At 35.2% G+C, this 20,121-nt stretch overlaps 1 protein-coding gene across 2 annotated transcripts in view; it reads right to left on the bottom strand.

Annotated features, from left to right (window-relative positions):
- The window catches only part of FAR1 (fatty acyl-CoA reductase 1), a 62,671-nt gene that overhangs the window by 8,011 nt on the left and 34,539 nt on the right, over window positions 1-20,121 (bottom strand). For both annotated transcript variants that reach the window (XM_032426897.1, XM_032426898.1), the window contains exons 4-10: window positions 14,578-14,757; window positions 11,894-12,071; window positions 10,810-10,854; window positions 10,552-10,670; window positions 9,097-9,164; window positions 7,405-7,576; window positions 61-190 (exon numbers count right to left, since the gene is read on the bottom strand). In XM_032426897.1, the coding sequence (XP_032282788.1) occupies window positions 61-190; window positions 7,405-7,576; window positions 9,097-9,164; window positions 10,552-10,670; window positions 10,810-10,854; window positions 11,894-12,071; window positions 14,578-14,757 (892 nt within the window). The remainder of the gene's footprint in view (window positions 1-60; window positions 191-7,404; window positions 7,577-9,096; window positions 9,165-10,551; window positions 10,671-10,809; window positions 10,855-11,893; window positions 12,072-14,577; window positions 14,758-20,121) is intronic.

Raw genomic sequence — 20,121 nt, forward strand, 5'->3', positions numbered from 1 at the left:
TGCTAATGGTTCTCCAATTAGTATGCTACATATTTCTAATATAAAACAGAAAATACTTGCTTTTTTATCTTCAGGGTTTAGTTGATTCATCAACATATTGACATTGTCAGTATTCCAAACCCAAGAATTACTTGTGAAATATTCAAGAAACACCATAGCCTTGTGAAGACGAGTTATTGTTTTCATCATCCTGTATTGTAAGAAAAATGGACAGATTCATAATTTGCATAGACTAGGAAAAATCTCATCACCACCCAGGGTATCAGTTTCTACACTGAGATAGTAACAGTAAAATTATAATACGTAATTCATTTAGTGTACCAAACCACCAGAGAGTAAGAATATTTCTGTATCTTTGAAGAACATCTTATAAATCCAAAATGGAAAAAATTTTTAAGCAGCAGCAAATGAATTTAATGCTGCCTAAACAGAGTTCTGTTGATATACGAAATTAATTTTCAAAGGAAATACAGTACTTTGAGGTCACATTTTCTACTATAATCCTAAGCAAATAAATGGATTCAATTAGTATTCCCTTGCTCTTTGTTCCTTCAATCACATTTTGGTTCAGCTACAATTACTAAGATTTCCTGTGAACTCATAATACATGGTGTTACGTTATAATCTCAACTCTTCAGCATCATGGAGGCAAAGTATACAGAAATACTCGTTTGCCATTTAATCAACTCTCTCCAAATATATTTTTAAAGTAATTTTCTCTTTAACACAGAGAGGTACCACTCTTGGTTGTCTGAATGTGCTGTGAAATCAATGACTCATGCTGAAAACTTTCTGAAATAGATATTCAAGATATTCACTTAACTTCCCCAAACCCCCATTATCCATCCTTATAGAATAGAAATAAGGAAGTTTGATATTTTTTATTTGTTCCTTTTTAAAAAGGACGAAGGGCCTTAATCTTTAAATCTGTCATTTTATACATCATGGCTCACTGTAAGTCATTGATATCATAACACTAACCAGAGCAGTAACATCTAATTACCTATGATAAGTAGGAAAAGGGAAGAAAGAACTTTCTAAAACAAAACACACACCAAAAATCCCTGGCCTCTGATAAACAGAAAAATAATTTGTAGAGAAATACTCTAAAAGAATTCTATTTATATTCCCACAATAAGGATTAGCATTTACATAGTTTAGAAAGTCCCAAAATCAGGGGTTTTAGAAATGGGGAAAAATGGGAGAAAATTAGAACATTAGAAATGGGGGAAAAGTCAAAACAGTAACATTAGCTAAACAATTCTGAGGACACATTCAATATGTTTAGAAAGAAACCTTGAATCCAGAACACTACAAGAAAATGAGGCAACATGGACTATGCAAAGGAAAACTGTAGTTCATGCAAGAAAGTAATCCCAAAATAAAACTTCCATCAAACACGAAAAGAATTACTGAGCATCGAAGGCTGTATTTGGACAGGAAGAGTTCAGACAGATAGAAAGCACATGGGGGGAGCGGGGAGGAAACCAAGACATGCTCCTTTTAGAAAAGAGATCAGACCATTTTTTTCCTATAACAAAAACAAAAAAAGATATAACAGGTCTGTAATTAAATCAATATCTACTATCACAACCAGTATAGTACACTTGAATTACACACATACACATATTTGCTTAACATCATTTTCCAACATATATCTTATTAACAAGTTCTTCTTCCTGATTTCTTTTTCACTGACAATTCTCACCTAGTCTTATCTTTAGATTCACTCAAGTGACAGAATTACCCTGCAACCAATCACTGATTCAGCCATTTAAAAATACAATAAAAAATTGGATGGGAAGAAGGAAATCTGAAAGGCCACTTCCATGTGAAGTTCACGGAATATTTATCAAGCAATAAAAGTACTGGACTGAATACTATCAGGATAAAAAGAAACTTTAAAACTTTGCATAATCACTCTTTGGTTCAAATGCCCTATGAGCAGATAGATGCCTGAGACTACATCACCATGTATGTTCTGAGTATGTATTTATCCTTTATTATTATCACAACCTGCAAAAAAATCACCACAATCCGCAAGATCTAGACCAGGATTTCTCAACCTCAACACTACAAACATTTTGAGCCCAATAATTCTCTGTGGTGGGGGGCTGTCCTGTGCACTGTAAGAGGTTCAGCATCCCTGGCCTCTACCCATTAGATGCCAGTAGCATAACCTCCCCCTAAAAACATCCCCAAATGCTTTTAAATGTTCCCTGATGGAGGCCAAAACTACCCTCCATTAACAACCAGAAAGATTAAAAAAAAAAAAAAATCAGATTCACAGAAGTTAAGCTAGAGAGAGTTAGGCTAAATAACAAAAAAATCGGACTATGGAACCATTTTCCTAATGTCATTTTTAAGAGTGATGAAATAATCTACTGCATTCCAAGAGTGAGAGTGAATAATTTATGCTGCCTCCACTTGCAGTAATACCATACATCCTAGTCCCAAGTGACTGTCACCCAGGATTCCTTATGATGCATGTTTGAGTGGTACTTTTTATCATTACATTGAGAAATGCAGTAAGTTAGATTTTTATCTAGCTGACACACAGAATAATGAAAATGAACAAAGTGGACACCATGAATGCCATGATTAACATTACTTTAATGTAGAAGGAGGCATTATATTAAGGTCCCAGTATAAGACATAAAGCCCAGTACCTTGTTCAGTAAATATCTGAACAAATTAAATAATATAAATAAGACTCTGTATTTAACATTTATAAGACTGCCTAAAGGAAAAACCTCTCTGACTCTTGTTGCCTTTAGACTGTAAGCCCCGAGGTCAAGGGTCATCGCTGCTCTCATACTAGCCTTGTGCAGGACAAACCTCAATTAGAAAGATTCTTTACTTGAGGTTTCCTATTTGGAGCAGACTTTAAACTCCAAAGGTGATTACAATATTTTCTAGCCTACATGCTGACCTACAATATCACCCTATCTTCCCATCAAGAGGTAAAAGGTAACTTATAACCAGGAGAATGAGGTGGAAATGACACCGTATAACCTCCAAGGGTGAGTAAGAAAAAGTGATACAGCTTTCTGCCTTGCTCACTGGAATGCTCACGCTTGAAGACTTCGGTCGCCATTTATGCTGTCCAACCCCTAAGGCTGCTATGCTGAAGGAAGCCCAAATCAGTGCATGTGGAGAGATGGTGTAGAAAGGCTCTGAGACTACGTGACGTGAGAAAGATGCCCAGCCACTCTTGCTGCTCTGTACCCTTCCTTTCCTACTCCCACAGTGTACCTGCTCCAGTCCACATCTGACTGCATCCACTTGAAAGATGCTGAGCTAAAACCACCCAGGTAAAGCTTTCTAGAATTTCTGACCCACAGAAATCATGAGATAAGTAAAGTGATTGTTGTTCTAAGATATGAAGTTTGATGTCAATTATACAACTTAAAAAAAAAAAAAGACTCTAAGTTTGAAGTGATATGTCATGCAGCACGGATCACAGAACAGGTATCAGTACAGGGAATGAGAGGCTGCTATAATAAACATCTAAAACATGTAGTATTGGCTTTAGGATCAAGTACACAGAATCTGGAAGGCCCTTGCAGAGACCACTGGTGAAACCTGGAAGGACCAAGAGAAGAATGTTAGTGGAAACTTTAAAGAGAGCTTTAAGGAAGATACTTGTGAGGGCTTGAAGGAAAGTGAGAAAAATATTGTTGGAAGTTAGAAGAACTAAATTGTCACTTGTGGTAAAATGAAAAATAAAAACTCTACCTAATAAACTTGATGATCTGGCCAAGAAGATTTCCTCAAGAGAGGACAAAGATGATCTTTTAAAAAAATGAACTATATGAGTAGAATTTGGAAGGGATGTAAAATGTCAGCCAGGAATTCTTTAAGAAATGGCTTCTGAGCATAGCTCAAGTCCAGAATGCAGATATAAGATTCTTTGTTAAGACCTCAGAAAGATCTAAAATAGTTCCTCATAGAACCTTTCAGATAAACAAAAGGCTCATGCCAATCTTAAAGACATGTCTCATAGAAACTGTTGTCGAAGAGGCAGAACCTGAAAGGCAAGGATCTAAGATCGAAGGGTGTTGTTCCATAGCAACCTCATATAGAACCCAAGATAGAAAAAGGCATGTTTCAAAGACATCTGCGCGTATGGCTTTGGTCTAATGGAGTAGATTGTTTTAAAATGAGATATACGGGAAACCTGCAGTTTTAAAAGGAATCTGATCAGTTTATACTTAAAGGGACAGAGACAAAAGTGAAAAGAGGCCTCTGGATCAAGGGTCAGCAGACCAGAGCCTAGGGATCAAAGCCACCTGTTTTTTGTAAATAAAGTTTTATTGGAATGCAGTCATGCTTACTCATTTGCATATTGCTTATGGCTGCACAGCTGAGCGGTTGCAAGGTGGAAGCTACATTTAACAGCAGAGTTGAATAGTACACATGGCCCTTTACAGAACAAGTTTGCTGATCCCAGCCCTAGGCACTCCCAACATTTTATGGGCAAGAAGTAGGGTAAGAAGGTGATTCGGCTGCAAACCCAGGCCATTTTTTTTTTTTTTTTTAATGAAAAAGAAGGATGACTCAGAGGGCAGAGCCAAGAATCTCAAAGAACAACCAGAGAGGGGGCCAGTCGTTAAGCGTTTGCCTTCGGCTCAGGTCATGATCCCAGGGTCCTGGGATCGAGCCCCGCATCAAGCCCCGCATCGGGCTCCCTGCTCAGCGGGAAGCCTGCTTCTCCCTCTCCCACTCCCCCTGCTTGTGTGTTCCCTCTCTCACTGTGTCTCTCTCTGTCAGATAAATAAAATCTTTATTAAAAAAAAAAAAAAGAACAACCAGAGAGTAGGACTGAACCCTAATTAAGAAACCATCAAACATAACCTAGCTGGAATTCAAAACTGTTACAGATCAGTGACTGCACAAAATTGTCCAGTCATTTTCCTATGCTTGTCTCACCCCTACATGTTGTGTGTGTGGGCAGCAGGTAACTTGGCACTTTCATTCACAGGTTTTCAGACCAATACTTGAGGAACTACACCTGCAAAACCACTCCTAAACAGCCTTATCTACAATTGCACCAGATTCAGTTGACCCAACAGTGGCTTCAAGCTGATGCCAGAAAGGTCTTGGTAGGGTGGAAGAAGTTAAGTGTATTTCCCATGAGGGAGGGGTATGAACTGTTGTGGCCAGAAGGCTAACTATAGCCAATTGCACTTTCTAAAATGGCTTCAACAATACCTTTCAACTAACTTGTTCAAATTTTACATGATCTTGAACATTCTCTACATTCCCTTTCCTTGAATTTTGGAGGACTTGTGTGACTCACGTGTGACTGAAAGAATGAGGTAGTGCTGCATGATTTCTATGGGTAGGTCAGAAAATGCACACATCTTCCACTTGCCTGCTGAAAGACTTCTCCTTGAAGCCTTCAGTTACCGTGTAAGCAGTCCATTTCCCCTAAGGCTACCACTAGTTCTTGAAAAGAGACTACAAGAAGAGATCCTGACACTTTATGAAGAGACAGCGACACAAGGTGTTTCCACTGCATGCCCCCCTTTCAGCTCCATCTGACAATCATGTCAAAGACCCCCAAGCCAAAACTGCCTAGCTGATTCCCTCCTGAAGTCCTGATCCTGAGAGAAACAATAAACCGAAGGAAATAATAAAGTAACTTCTGCTTTTCTAAGAGCCACTAAGTTTGAGATGATTTGTTATACAGCAACACCTACTATAAATTATTTAATAAACTTTGGCTATTCATTCATTGTTTAAGTTTACTAAGCCCCCTTTTCTGTATAAGGCTTTGTGATATGTTTACCCTGTTTTACTTTTTTGACCTAGTTTTGACTTTTCTGCTCTAATATGCAATAACCTTATTAATATCAGGAAAGCATGCAATGCCATCACTCATGAATTTACATTTGCTTTTTAGCCATGAAAGAATGCTGCCAATCACAAATACCGCATTTCATAGACCACTCTAAAAAAACTTCAAAATAATTGATATATTTTGGATCTTTTTTCCATTAAGTATTTCTTTACCTGTCCTAAAGTTGTTCAATTTGACACCTCTCACATATTTCAATATTTAACACATTGGGTTAGGAACATAATTGACAACTGAATCCACAGAAAATCCCTACAAGAAACTCAGATCCTGATACACTATAACTGGCAGATACCTCACTTTTATTTTTTGAACAGTTGATGGAAGTTCTGGAATCAGCATCTTCTTTATACATTAATACTCAAATCCTGAACTCTCCAATCAAAGGCTCCACTGTAACGCCAATGTAGTTAAAAAAAATAGATATATTTATGGTACATTTCGCTATAATTCTGGTAAAGATAGTAGGAGGACTTTAAGTTTGTGGGGTTTCAATCAGAAAGAAAAGAAAAAAGAAAGGCTATATAACAACCATAAGAAAACAGAAAACTTCCCATTTGTTAACTTTTGTTTTAAACTATGACATTTTCAACCTGGAAAATTAGTCAAAAACTGTAATTACCATATTATAAGCTGAATGGGCAGCTGAGATATTTCAAGCCATTAATTTTTTAGATTCTATGTTTTTTCATATAAAACTGTACAATCCACTCATAGCAAACATTTTACCCTTAATCCCCTACAGACTCACCTCTAAGTTTTTAAAGGGGAGAGACGGGCTCAATTTCAGCTTATAATAACAATGACAACCTTGATGCTGGACATTTCCTCTATTATGGGATTTTGGAGGATCAATGGCCCAATAAGAATGAGATCCACAATTAGTCTCCCCAAATATTCTAAATTTCTAAGAAATGTCCTAGCATCTTGATTGTGATTGTGATTAATCAGTTTAGTAATTCTAAAGGTAAAGCTCATGCTAGCGGACTTTTTGTCTCTCCAGCAAGCTTCCACCACCTTACCAATACATAGGTGTATTTACTGCTATTCTTCTTACCACGGTTTCTGACCTGTCAACCTGAGTGCAAGATCAAGCAATAATGCAGGTACTGTATGTCTGACACCCTTCCAATAATGAAGCAATAAGTTGTTGGAATACAACTTAACATTGGGGCGCCTGAACACTTGGTTTAAAGGATTCATCTTGAAGGAATGATTTAGATAATATCCTGTAGGAAAAATAAGCGTCAGAGCATTTTGAATGTTATTTGTTATTCAGAAAAAACACCTAAAATTAGACCTAGAATTCAGCACATGACAATAATTTATCATCCAAACTTCAGAATAAATTAGAGTAAGTGATGACACTACCTTTGCTTTTCTGACAAAGTCTTAATTTCAAGAGTCTTCTCATTCACAAAAGGCCATTAAGCCTTATCATAAGCATAAACAAATAGAGAGTTAATGAATATGCATTTTAGTGTAAGCATGGGTTGTTTAACAGTCAGAGGAACAGATAAGACAGAGCTAGTCACCATTACCTTGGGCTTCTTCCAGTCATCCTGAGGTAGATATCATACAGGAATGCTGGGGCCTTATGGCTTACAGCAATCCAGTAATGATATAAAAGGTGATTGGAGGTTAGATTTACATTGGGCCGTCTGAAGGCCTGTTCGAGAGGATTCCTCTTGAAAGTGGAAATTACATGGTATTCTGAGGAAGAAAAGTTGTGTAACAGCTTTGATAATAACCATGTAATGAAGTTTTGAAAAAAAAAATCATGTTTTTACAAAGCAAAATATTTTACCAAAGATGTCAGAGTTCGCTCAATTAAAAAACAAACTTTTCTACTCTCGATAGTAGCTAAGAGAATAGGAGTATTAGACTGCTGAACTTGAGTGGTTTTAGAACTGTCACTATTTATGAATTTTAATTAGATGAATGAATTTTTGTTACAATTCACTCTTAAAAATCCTCTTAATGTTTTACCTATGTCAGTTTACAATGTCACTTTCTATATTTCACCTCTCACGATAGCTTCTTTCTTTCTGTTCCTCTTTCCAGATTCTTATTACTGTATACTTACTTAAAAAAGAAAAGGAAAATCATCATCCTTTGCTTATAAATAATTAAGTTGCTCAAATTAACATACAACAAGCTTAAAACAACCCAAAATTAACTTCTGCTGTAATTTATTTAGGCAATACAATATCAACAAAATCAAATCTATTATCTATGTTAATACTTTAATGGAAATGTATATTGAGAAATCCACTTAAAAATAATGCTTAACTTGATTTTTACTAAACTTTACAACACAATGAGAGATTACAAAAAACCTAACTCATTTCAGTGTTTTAAAATTCTTAGAATACTATTTAAATAATTATCATAAAATTAAAATCACTCTAGATTGGATTTTTTTTCTTATGTTATAATGGTCAATCTTTAAATTGAAATAAAAATGGCACAGAAAAACCCTAGGACAAATGACATAAAGATTTACTTTAAAATCAAAATTGTTCTGTAAGGGTAACAAAAATTGTTCAATGAGAGGTAAAATAAGACCTATTACTAAATCCATGCCATCGATATATCTTACTTTAAATTTGAAAAACAACTTAAAAATTATTCAATTTCAGTAGGCTTTAAGTTCTATTAACCCTAATTTAGAACAAGCAATATAGCACACATATATTCCTGTGAATCTGTGAACTTCAATAAATTAATAAATGTAATAGAAAATACTGGGGCAAAACGTATCCTCCTTGCTAACTCCTTAATTTATTACTCTTGGGGTAGCTGGCTAGGTAGGTGGCTAGGAGCTAGCTGGCTCCTGTGATGGAACAATTCCTGTAGTTGGAAGTGATACTGCCTTTGAATAGACAACGTCAGGACTGAGAGTACCATGAGGGAGGGAAAAAAATCACTGTTTCCTCATCCTGGGCATTTATCTGTGAAGGAGGCTGCAGACGGCAGCAGAAAATTAGTACAGTCAGAAAAGGGTGGGCCAAGGAGGGAATATACTGCAGGATGTTTTTTAATTTATGAAATACTGCTAAGGACCACAAGGCAGCATAAGTATAGATATTCTAATACAGCAATTAAAATAAGAATAAATTGGTTACTCGGTGGCTTTTTAATGCCTTGTGGGTATGTTCTAACATAAAAACTCAGTGAGTATTTTAAGTTAAGATTTATTCTAACGTTCAAAAACACAGGTAAAACCATACCAACTTCACCCCAGTGGAAAGGGTTAGTGCTGCCTGTTGTGCAGTTATACACCATGACGTTTCTTGGTCTGCAAAGACAGAGATCAAAGCAGTGAGACATCAAAAAGAGGCCAAGCTTATCCAATCGAAATCTTAAACAATACTCAAGTAGGAAGAAGTAAGGATGATGGGTAACTTTTCTACACTGATTATTTTAAAAATTATCCTTAAACAATTAATCTTTGTGTCTGAAGGGCTATTTACAACTACCCTTCCCCCCTCACCAAAAAAATTATTATAAAAAAATAAATATTTTTCTCTTTTCGTATTTTTCTTCCTTATAATAGCAGGAGTATCTGGTTTTTTTTTGTTTTTTTTTTTTTTTTTTTAAAGATTTTATTTATTCATTTGAGACACAGAGATACAGAGAGAGAGAGAGAGAGCATGAGCAGTGGGAGAGGCAGAGGGAGAGGAAGAAGCAGACTCCCTGCCGAGTCAGGAGCCCGATGTGGGACTCGATCCCAGGACCCTGGGATCATGACCTGAGCCGAAGGCAGACGCTTAACCATCTGAGCCACCCAGGCGCCCCAGGAGTATCTGGTTTTAAATGTAAGGAAAACAACAATGACAAACAACCTCAGCTCTTCCTATCTTCTTTTCATTTCCAGAGGCTCTAGCTTAAGAACTATGGACTGAGTTCCCTTTTACCAGAAACAATATACTCATATAATCGTATTTTTTAGGATATAAAATGCTGACTTAAAAAATAAGGGCAGTTTATTGATTAGGGAAAAAAAATGTTATTGAAAAGCTTAAAATTTAGGGGTTACCTGTAAATGCTACTACTCCCTTTTACAAAGAGGCCTAAGTCAATTAAAGGTGCTCCAGTGGGGCAACTGGGTGGCTCAGCTGTGGGGCAGCTGAAGGTGTCTGCCTTCAGCTCAGGTCATGATCCCAGGGTCCTGGGATCGAACCTCACATCAGGCTCCCTGCTCGCGGGGGAGGGGGGACGGGTGTCGGCTCCCCTCCCCTCCCTCTGCCCCTCCTCCCTGCTTGTGTTCTCGCTCTCTCTCAAATAAATAAATAAATCTTTAAAGCTACTCTAGTGTGCCATGTTTGACATATGTAAGCCATTCTCTGAAAATTTCAGTTTTTTATATGTTGAGTTTATACTAAGTTTTAGTTTGGATTAAAAAAGCACCAGGGTTTTGGGTTTTTCTCATTCTTAATCCCAAATGAACTTGTCCATCCTGTAGACAGTATATGAAAATTAATGTCAATTCTTAATTACAACTGATGGGACTACTTGCTATATTACCTATGATTAAATCAATTCTTGCAATTGGAAGTGATAATACCTGTACATATTGGTATGGAAATTATCAGTACTGAGGGATTAATTAACATTAGCCATTAGCTCTGTTTTCCCTTCACAGTTACTATTTATTTAACAAGCGACATTGTCACCTCAAATACCTATTAACTCCGGAATACCAGGCTGCCGCCAGACTCGTGTTGACAACTACATCTACAGGAACAAGATCTGCAAGGGCACTGTTGGAGGCACGCATCGTTCGAAGAATTCCTTTCCCTGCCTTTGTTGAAATTAAAAACAACACCTTAAGATATGTAAGGCAGAGTGCATATATATACACACATACACATATACATACAAAGATATACTGAAAACAGAAAAATATGCAGAATGTTAAATAAGTCAAAAGGTTTACTTACCGCAATAAAGAGACCACTTGGTCCATTAAAGTTATCAATCCATCCCTAATAAAAAATTAAAAATAGGGGGAGCTTAGAAATATTATAAAACTAGAGATTTGAAATCTACAGCCCCGTTTTCTTCTAAAAACTAAAAAAGACAAGATTCAGACCAGAATATTTCTCTCCTGTAACAGAAGCAGTCTTCTCCTGATATTGCAAATGGTGAAATTAAGTCATTTTCAAAGGGTTACCTACTCTTCCATTAACTCTCTACAAAGAGAAATCAATAAAAAGGAGTTTATACCTGTCAAATATTTTAGCTAAATTAAACCTTCTCAAGTTTGATTTTGTGCTATTTACTGAAGCAGCATCCTGAGACTAGGGGGAAATGGGAACTCCTCAATATTATTGAATAAAACAGAGGAAAAGACAACACTTGTCAAAGCAACAAGAGATACCACTTACTATCATAATAGAGACCTAGGTTTTTTGTAAATCAATTCATGTTAGTTTATATCTATTTTCCCTTATTCCAGGGATTCACAAATACCATAATGGCCTGCTTTTCTACAGCAAATTATCATAGAAATTTATGCCTTTCTTAGCCTGTGATCTATACCAGGAAGAGTTTACCCCTTGGAAGGCTTGCCTCTTTTTGGTACTAAAAAGCAAATGAAATAAAATAAGATCCTGAATATTCTTATCTCTATTTCTTTCACCTCCACAAGGGAAACTAATCAGTAAATAATTTTAAAAGCCAACAAATGCTGATGTGTCAGAGTCCAATATCTTGTTAGTCACAAAGAAAACGTATAATGCAATGTCTACTTTGACTCCAGACAACATCGCAGACTTTGATTGAATTTAACTTTCAGTTAAGATTTTGAAAATGTTTATCTGCATTTCTATATACACAGCATTACATTACAAAAAAGTACCAACAAAAGTATCTCCTTCTATGAATGAGAACAACTTTGCCATAGTAAGCCATGTACAGTAAAAAACACCTGCTCTTATATCAAACAACTGCCAACTCTTTTTATACAAAGACAAGACTTAAAATTCTCAATTCCATTATTTACAAAGATTTCTCACAACTTACTGGAAAAGGTTCTTTCCAACTGGCACCAACAATCGATGGCCTTACAATCGCCACATTTAGCTTTGCTCCTTCTTGTTGTACAACATATTCTGCCAATGCTTTTGTGTATATGTATGTATTAGGTCTGTCTCCTATCAACTTTGGTGTGATATCATTTACTAGGCCATCATCCATCCACCTGGTTAGCAAAGAAATTGCATGCAAAAATATATTCAGTAACTTTGCATATTCAAACATATCTGTTGCTCTGACTCAAATGATTTGACAACTTTTACTAAAAAAAAAAAGTGAATCTTACTTTCATTAAACATCAACTTCAAGTCCACATCTCTTATATACAATTTCTATATCCCAAAAGGTCTGAAAGCCAAGAGTTCTTTCATAAATAATAGAGTAGGTGGCAATAACTGATCTGAACTGATTCATGGCCTTTTAAAAAAGACCACTTAAGGTAAATATTCATACACTTCATATGTGTTTGATCAGGGGTGCTATCCCGGATCTAGGTGAAGTTACTTCATATTACAGAGTACATAGATTATATTTCCTTTCTGACGTCCAAAGAAATTCCAAAATATATCTAGCCCCAAGGGTTTCAGATTAGGAATTACAGACTTGTATATAACCACCATAACAGCACCATATGTTCATTACAAACATTTGCAATGAACATACATTTACAATTAATATAAAAGGTCTAGGGATCTAAGTAGTTCATGTAAAGCACTAAAAACTATTATGTTCTCACTAGCAAGACTAACAAATACTAAGGTAAATGATAAAAATAAACTGAACCATGCTATAAAAATTCAATTAGCAACCTACTATGAAGTCACAAAATTCCTCCAATTCTCTCAGTGTCTCTGAAGAAAAGGGAAACAGAGAAGAATAAAGTAGGAAAAAGTCCACAGGGCTAATATCGGAGGATTAACGAATATGTCTCTGATCATCTGTAAAAGGAGGGTGATATACTAGGTGATATCCATGGTCTTTCCAATTCTACATTTCCAATTCCACTATGTTATGTACCTGTTTTCAGATACTCTTCCTTACTATCTATAATGTTATACAGACTTATACACTCAGTATCAAATGGCATACTCTAAAGATGCCCATATTAACTGATGAGGAAGCATAAAACAGAGATTATCAACGTAAGTTTTCTTCGCATGTAGGAGTACTTTTTGTGCATGGAAGAAAAAGAATCCAACAAAACTGAAGGGAGGTTGCTACTCAACTTAGGAAAAATTCCATAGTGGAGATGAGTCTTGAAAAATGGAACAGTTGCTACATTAAAAAACAGCAAAAACTATGAACTGGCTAAACCAAGGAGATGTTAGCCAGAAAGCCTCATCACTGGGAGTGAGTTTACAGAGCCAATCTATGAGTTACCCTAAAATTATCTGTTAGCTAGATTTCTTTGTAAGCAAAGAAAAGAGATACAGAATTAGAAGGTTACGAGTGCTTTCTCAGCAACTTAGATGTTTGGATATACCAACTGCTAAAAAGAGAAAAAGTAAAAAGCTTCATTAGCTTCTGCATTCAACTTTTCCCAGAGATATGAAACACTTCTAACTACTGACCTATGGGGACAAGGAGGTAAATATTTGGGACCATCTAAGAAATGGAGTCAAAAAACAGAAACAGGGATTTATAAGAATGTCTTGGTAAACTCCCATTCTTATTTATTTTCTTATAATCTGTCTGCTTCCTCATACTCATCAGCAGGAAAGCCGTAAAGAAAAAGATTTATATGTGCTTATAGGTAGAAAGCTTGGAGAAACAATGAACGTTCTCTAGCACCCTTAGGAAAAAATAATTTGAGAAAGCAGGGGACAGTAAACAGAGCTGAAAGTGGATAGCATCTCTGGGAAGAAAGGAAACCTAAGGGAAACAGAGAAGAATAAATTAGGAAAAAGTCCACAGGGCTAATACCGGAGGATTAACGAATATGTTCAGATATGATGGACACGGGAATTTTCCGTAATTCTAGCCCATTAAAGAAGAAAAGACCCTTCTTTTTGTTTTTGCTCTGATCCTGTCTGTTTCACTTGATGAGAAAGTACAGCCTGAAGCAAATGAAATCTTGACCCTGCCGACTTCACTTAACGCCATATCCATCAAATACTCACAAATACTTCTCAAATAATAATTGCTGACAGGATCCTAGTCCTCAGAAAGATAATAAACAATAACACTAGGAGTATCATTTAAAGGAATGAGACTGATCCTCTAATAATTTAAGGCCTCTCTATACAGATACACTCCATTTGGGGGAAAAAAGGATAATTTTTTAATCAATTAGAACCCTGCTATTGAACAGGCAAGTCATTAGTCTCCATGGGTATCAGGTACTTCTCATACTTGCTAGATTAACTCCCTGGAAAACAGAGGCCCTAATATCATGGATGAGTTGTTCAGAGACCTTCCTCCAACCCTCACACCTGGTCAAATGTGAAAGATCCACCTTGACTTCACCAACAGTCATTCAGATATAAATCTACACAATAAGAACATAGTAGATATGCAATAATTGGTTGAATAAGGAAGAGATAAATGTATACATATGCGTAGGTGAAGAGAGAGAGAGAGAAACTGAAATAGACCAAGAGATACACATAGATAAACTTGGGTCCAGAGTTTTGGGATCAAATCCAATGTGTATAAATCTAAAACAAACATACTCTAAAGAATCAATCAGCTTCTTGGGATCCACAGGAGGTGGGTAGACTACTTCATCAATATGCTTTCGATTGCAGTAGGCATATGCTGTTGATACATGCATGAATACTTCCAGGTTCTTCATTTGTTGTGCAAGGAGAATAAGCTGGCGTGTAGCAATCACATTTAACTGAACAGCATCTCTATAAAAGAAAAAGTGACAATGAAAAATTGGGAAGCTTTCCCAGTGAAAAATTAGAAAGTCACTTATTTCACCTGCTAAAATATTTTTATTTCCATTAGAGAGACAGATTTTTGTTTCTTTACAACTGATCCCTTAGGTCTGATCTTGTATATCTTATTTCAATATAAAGTACATCCACTGTATCAGTTGCATTTAAAAAGAAAGATTTTCTGATTATAAAAGAAGCCTCACACTAGGATTTAAAAAAAAAAAATTAAAATTTTTAAATTACCCAGAAATAAACACAGATCTAACTTCGGTCTTTGGCTTTTATACATACATTTTGAAGTCATGTTAGATTTCTCTTGCACCTTGGTTTTTAAAAGTATACTGTTTCATGATATGGAATTACAAAAGTAATCAAAATGGTTAAGTAATTTTAAAATGCTAAGGCAGAGGCACCAATAAGGGTAAAACAGTCAAAGAAAACTCAGAAACATTAAGTTATATTAACATATAATCAAGTAAGAATATGTTTATTTCTCTGTGTAGCAATTAATCCAAACACTTTTTTAAGACTAGCTTACAAAATTCAAAGGGGTATTATAATAAAATGGGTACATTTTGCCACAAGAGGCACATGCAAGACTCAAAAATGATCTATATATTATTTTCTCCTTGAAATTTATCCAAGGTAAATAATTTCACAAATGCAAATATATGCAGAAAAATAATCAATAAAGCCTCATCCAGTAATAGCAAAAGCCTAGAGAGCCTAAATATTCACTATGAATGAAATGAATAAACTTTAACAAAGCAGGTATTTTATCACAATGAAAGAATAGTCATTTAAAATAATTATACGACAACTATAAAAACATGGGAAATCTGCATGAATATTTTTAAAATACACATTATAAAGTAAAGCAGGATTAAGAACAAGACTCTGAGTAATACCTGGGTTCAAATTCTGACTTAGCCTACCTACCAGCTAGCACTCAGTGACCTTGTATAGTTAGTCAGGCACTCAGGCCTCAATTTCCTCACCTGTAAATGGGAACTACAATACAGTCTACCTACTAGGATTTGTATAAAATTAAATGAAATAAATAGCTTGCAAGTATTTAGCATTATTCATTCCTAAAAAGGCACTAAAACAGGCATTCAATAAATATTACTAAAGGTAATGAGATGGTGGGTAGTTTTTACTTGTTATTTGAACGAAAAAAAGTTAATATACTCAACACCAGTAATACTGTGATAAAACTGGCAAAGTAATATACTGTTGGTGACTACACTGATATAACTATGGATTCAAAAGAGATTAAGACAAAGTACCAGGAAGTACAAAATGATATAATTACTAATCTAGTTAACCTACTGACATTAACTCAAAGGAAAAACTTGTTCTAACTGTAATTTTTCAAAGAAAGAAATGAAAATTCCCTAAATTTGCTATACCTACTGAACATTTTATATCAATTATGGTGTATCACCATCACATCACAAAAATTTTAACTATGAAAAAAATTAGAAATGTAGAAATTGTTTCCCTAAGTAAAATCAGAAATTCTATGTTTACATTTTTACATAAAACAATGTATGTTCAAAGATAGACCACAAGGGAATGTTTTAAAAAATCACAATAGTTTTAGGTACTTTCCAAAATTCTTACATTTTTCAGTATTTAAGAAGAAAAAAATCCAATTATTCTTTTAAAAGGCCAGGATATGTCACTGATAGAATCTGGTCCACTTGACTATAAAGCAGTGCTTTGATATCTATTCGCATTTGCAAAACAACGGGGATGGGGAGGGTACTGTTTTGGAAGAAGTATACAGAAAATATTCTGTTACAGGTTCCTGAGGACAGGACAACAAGTTCTGGGTCACCAAGAACAAAAAATAATTCATGAGAGAAAAAATTCCTGTGCATTATTTTTTCTTTTAATTTAATAGTATCCGAGGGTTCATGAAAACATACTAGAAGGAATTTTTTTTTTTAATGAAGTAATTGGTTTGAGGTCTTACAATCACGAGTGTATCTTTTTTCTTCTTTATCTCAACTGAGGGGGTAAAATCTGCTCAAATGGAAATCCAGCAAAAAAGACATTTCACAGAGAGGATACAGTCCACTAGACTGTAAGGCAATATGCTATTTTCTTTTGCATTTGTAAAACAATGAAGCAAGGGAGAGTAAGGTTTTGGGAGCAGTACACAAAGGATATTCTGTTACAGGTTCCTGAGGATGGTGACAGAATTTCTGGGTCACTGAAAATAAGGAATAACTTCAGAGAGAACACTCCTGTACCTTGTCTACTACCCCTGTACCTGAGAGCCCAAACCTGAAGGCACATTATATACTTACATAAGTAACTCTCAGTATCTCTGCAAGGCTAATAATCTCACTCTATTTTACCACCATCCAATTTCTACTCCATTGAACTTCTGGCTGAGACCCTGACACGTTAGATCACTAGAAAGCCAAAAAATAATAATAATATTTTCATGGTTTGGTTATATGGAGCCATAAACGCATCTTAAATAACATTAGCTTTTGGAGGAGGGGGCAAAAAGAACACATCTTTTGTTAATTATGGTCCATCATTAATGTAGACATAGAAGCCACTTCAACAACAAAAAAAAAAAGAATAAGAAAACTCAACTTGAACTGCCTAATAAATCTTGTTCATCTGTCTTGTACAGATACCTGGATTTTTAAAAATTTGGGTTAAAAAAATTTCCAAAACCAAAAAAAAAAAAAAAAAAGAAAAAAAAAAAAAAGAAAAATACTTCTAAGACCTTAAACCAGAGAGCTCATGCTTGGCATGACAGACACCCGAGAGCTTATTAAAAATGCAGATTGCTGGACCTCATCCTCAGGCACTTTGTAATGTCTGAATCGAAGCCTGGAAAACTATATATATGTAACATATATATATATATTTATTTATATAGTTTTATATATTAAATTATATATATATAAATATATATATTTATATTTAAAGATTTTATATTTTTATGTAACCTCTACCCTCAAGATCAAGAGTCACATGCTCTACCAATTGAGCCAGCCAGGTGCCCCTGGAAAACTATATTTTAAATAACTTCCCCAGGCCATTTTGATATCTCTTTCCCCTTCCCCATTTCTGAGAAAATACTTCCTAGATGAGATCTCATCACTATTGCTTGCTGCTGATTTTTTTTTTTAATTTAATGAAGACACAAACACAGATGTCTAGGGACCAATTAATCAATCTTAAGGTAGGGGACCCAGACATTTATAATTTAAAATCATACTCAGGGGTCTCGCTACATATAAAGATTCCTGGGTATTATCCCAAACCAGAGAGTCTGAATTTTGCAGGTAGAGTCTAAAATTCTGCATTTTTTAACACATTTTCCAGGAATTCCTAAGATTCATAATGCATTCTGAAGTGGGAGAGTTGGTGCCCTTAGACTCAATAGCTTCTTAATCCTTTCTCATCATCCATCTTTACTTCCACTCCTTTCAAAACACCTACTCCCATATTCATATGTTCATATTCACATATTCTCACATTCAAATTGCTGCATCTCTGACGTCTCGTACTAAGAATTTCCCCCAGACCACACCATCTGCCCCTCCAATTCCCCTCGTAAGTCTGTTTTCTGTCCTCATCATGGTCTCTAGTTTCTTGACACTCCTTTACTCTCAACCCCACTGTCCTATCTTCACTTTCTTTCTTTACTACCTTAGGAACAACAGACCCCAGGATCAAATATTTAAGAAATTCCCTTCATTATCCTCAATGTCACTCTCCCCTCATCTTTTGTCAGTATTTCTTTACAATTCCTAATCTTGATACCCACTTTTTCCCACCTCAAGATTTATAAACCATCAAATCTGAAAATAAATGAGCTCTACCACCTCTCAATTCTCACAGCACTTTATGTACACTCTTTAGTGACTCCTTACTTTCTATCCTACTTTACTGTTATTTAAGCAAATCTATCTCCCTTATTAGACTATAAGGACTTTGCAAATAGGATCTGTGTGCAATTTTTCTGTTTCTTACAAAATATTGGGTATAATGTTGGGAGTAAAATCTGGATTATTTTTTGCCCTGGCAATAAAGTCTTTGTGCCACTTTTTATTTGTGGCAGTTAAAGTTAAAAATGATTATAAAGAGTGTTTTTTAAGCAGTTATTACATGCCAACCTACACTATTTTAGAATGTCTGGCCCAAATCTAATGTTGCAATATCACCACTTACACATTAATATACATTAAAACTGCTTCACAGGAAACAATAATTTCAATGTAATTGACTCAGGTTAGGTCAGTAAATACAGATGCCTTGACAAGGCAATAAATTTTATTATTCATCTATCTATCTTCCTTGCACTATGAGATCACTAGTAAAAGATGGAAGAATAGCGAAAAGATGTCCCTTTCATTAATGGTAGACTTGCTTACCTCAAGGGGAAAAGAGAGAAAAGGTTCCCTGAAAGGACTGCACTTTGCTCATTCTCATAAAGGTTACTCTGAGAGTTTCACCCTAATTAATGTCTGTTTGCAAGCAATTTCCCCTTTAAAAGCATCTAACTTCCCCTTTAAATTAATGAGGACTATACCACAATTACCCGGAAAATATATACCTTTTTTTCTTGAAAACAGTTTCATAAGGCTGTGTGAATTTTCTTTTGGTTATGAAAAATAATGAAAGCTAGAACTATGGGGGGAAATATCTGTTAGATTACTATTTAATACTAAAAACCTGCCTGTTATCACACTATCCAAGGATAATAAGTGCCAAGTATCAAAAGATATATATAAATACACATATATGTACACACACCTTTTATGAAAGTGAAATTCTACTATAGCTCTACTAAGATTCTTTTGTCACTTTTGAATCATGAACACATAATGGCTGTATAGAAACAACTAAAAAGTAAATAAATCATTATCACCAGATAATAAATGATAAAGTCAAAGTTAGAGCTAAGGTATGTAATTCCAAAGCCCATGTCCTGTCCAGTACACAGTGCTGCCTCAGCTTCCTCAAGTATAAAATGGACTTGCCCACAATATTACAGTGGTAACATCAGCATGGAATAAAATAATGAATGAGAAAATTTACCCTGAAAATTATAAAGTACTATTAAAGAAATGTAAGTGACTATCACAGTGTTCACCTGGAATATAGGCAAAACTTATTGTAATGCTTTGGTGCTGAACTGTCATATTATATAATGCCAATTAAGATTTATACTTCTATATTAAAGACTTTATGGGAAATAATCTCAAAACCCTTTATAAACAAAATTTAACTTAAAAACATTTTAAGAAGGGCTTCAAGTAATTGTAAAACCTAAAAAAGTCTGCACCATTTTAACTG

This window comes from Phoca vitulina, unplaced genomic scaffold (genome assembly GCF_004348235.1).
Source record: "Phoca vitulina isolate PV1807 unplaced genomic scaffold, GSC_HSeal_1.0 scaffold36, whole genome shotgun sequence".
NCBI lineage: Eukaryota > Metazoa > Chordata > Mammalia > Carnivora > Phocidae > Phoca > Phoca vitulina.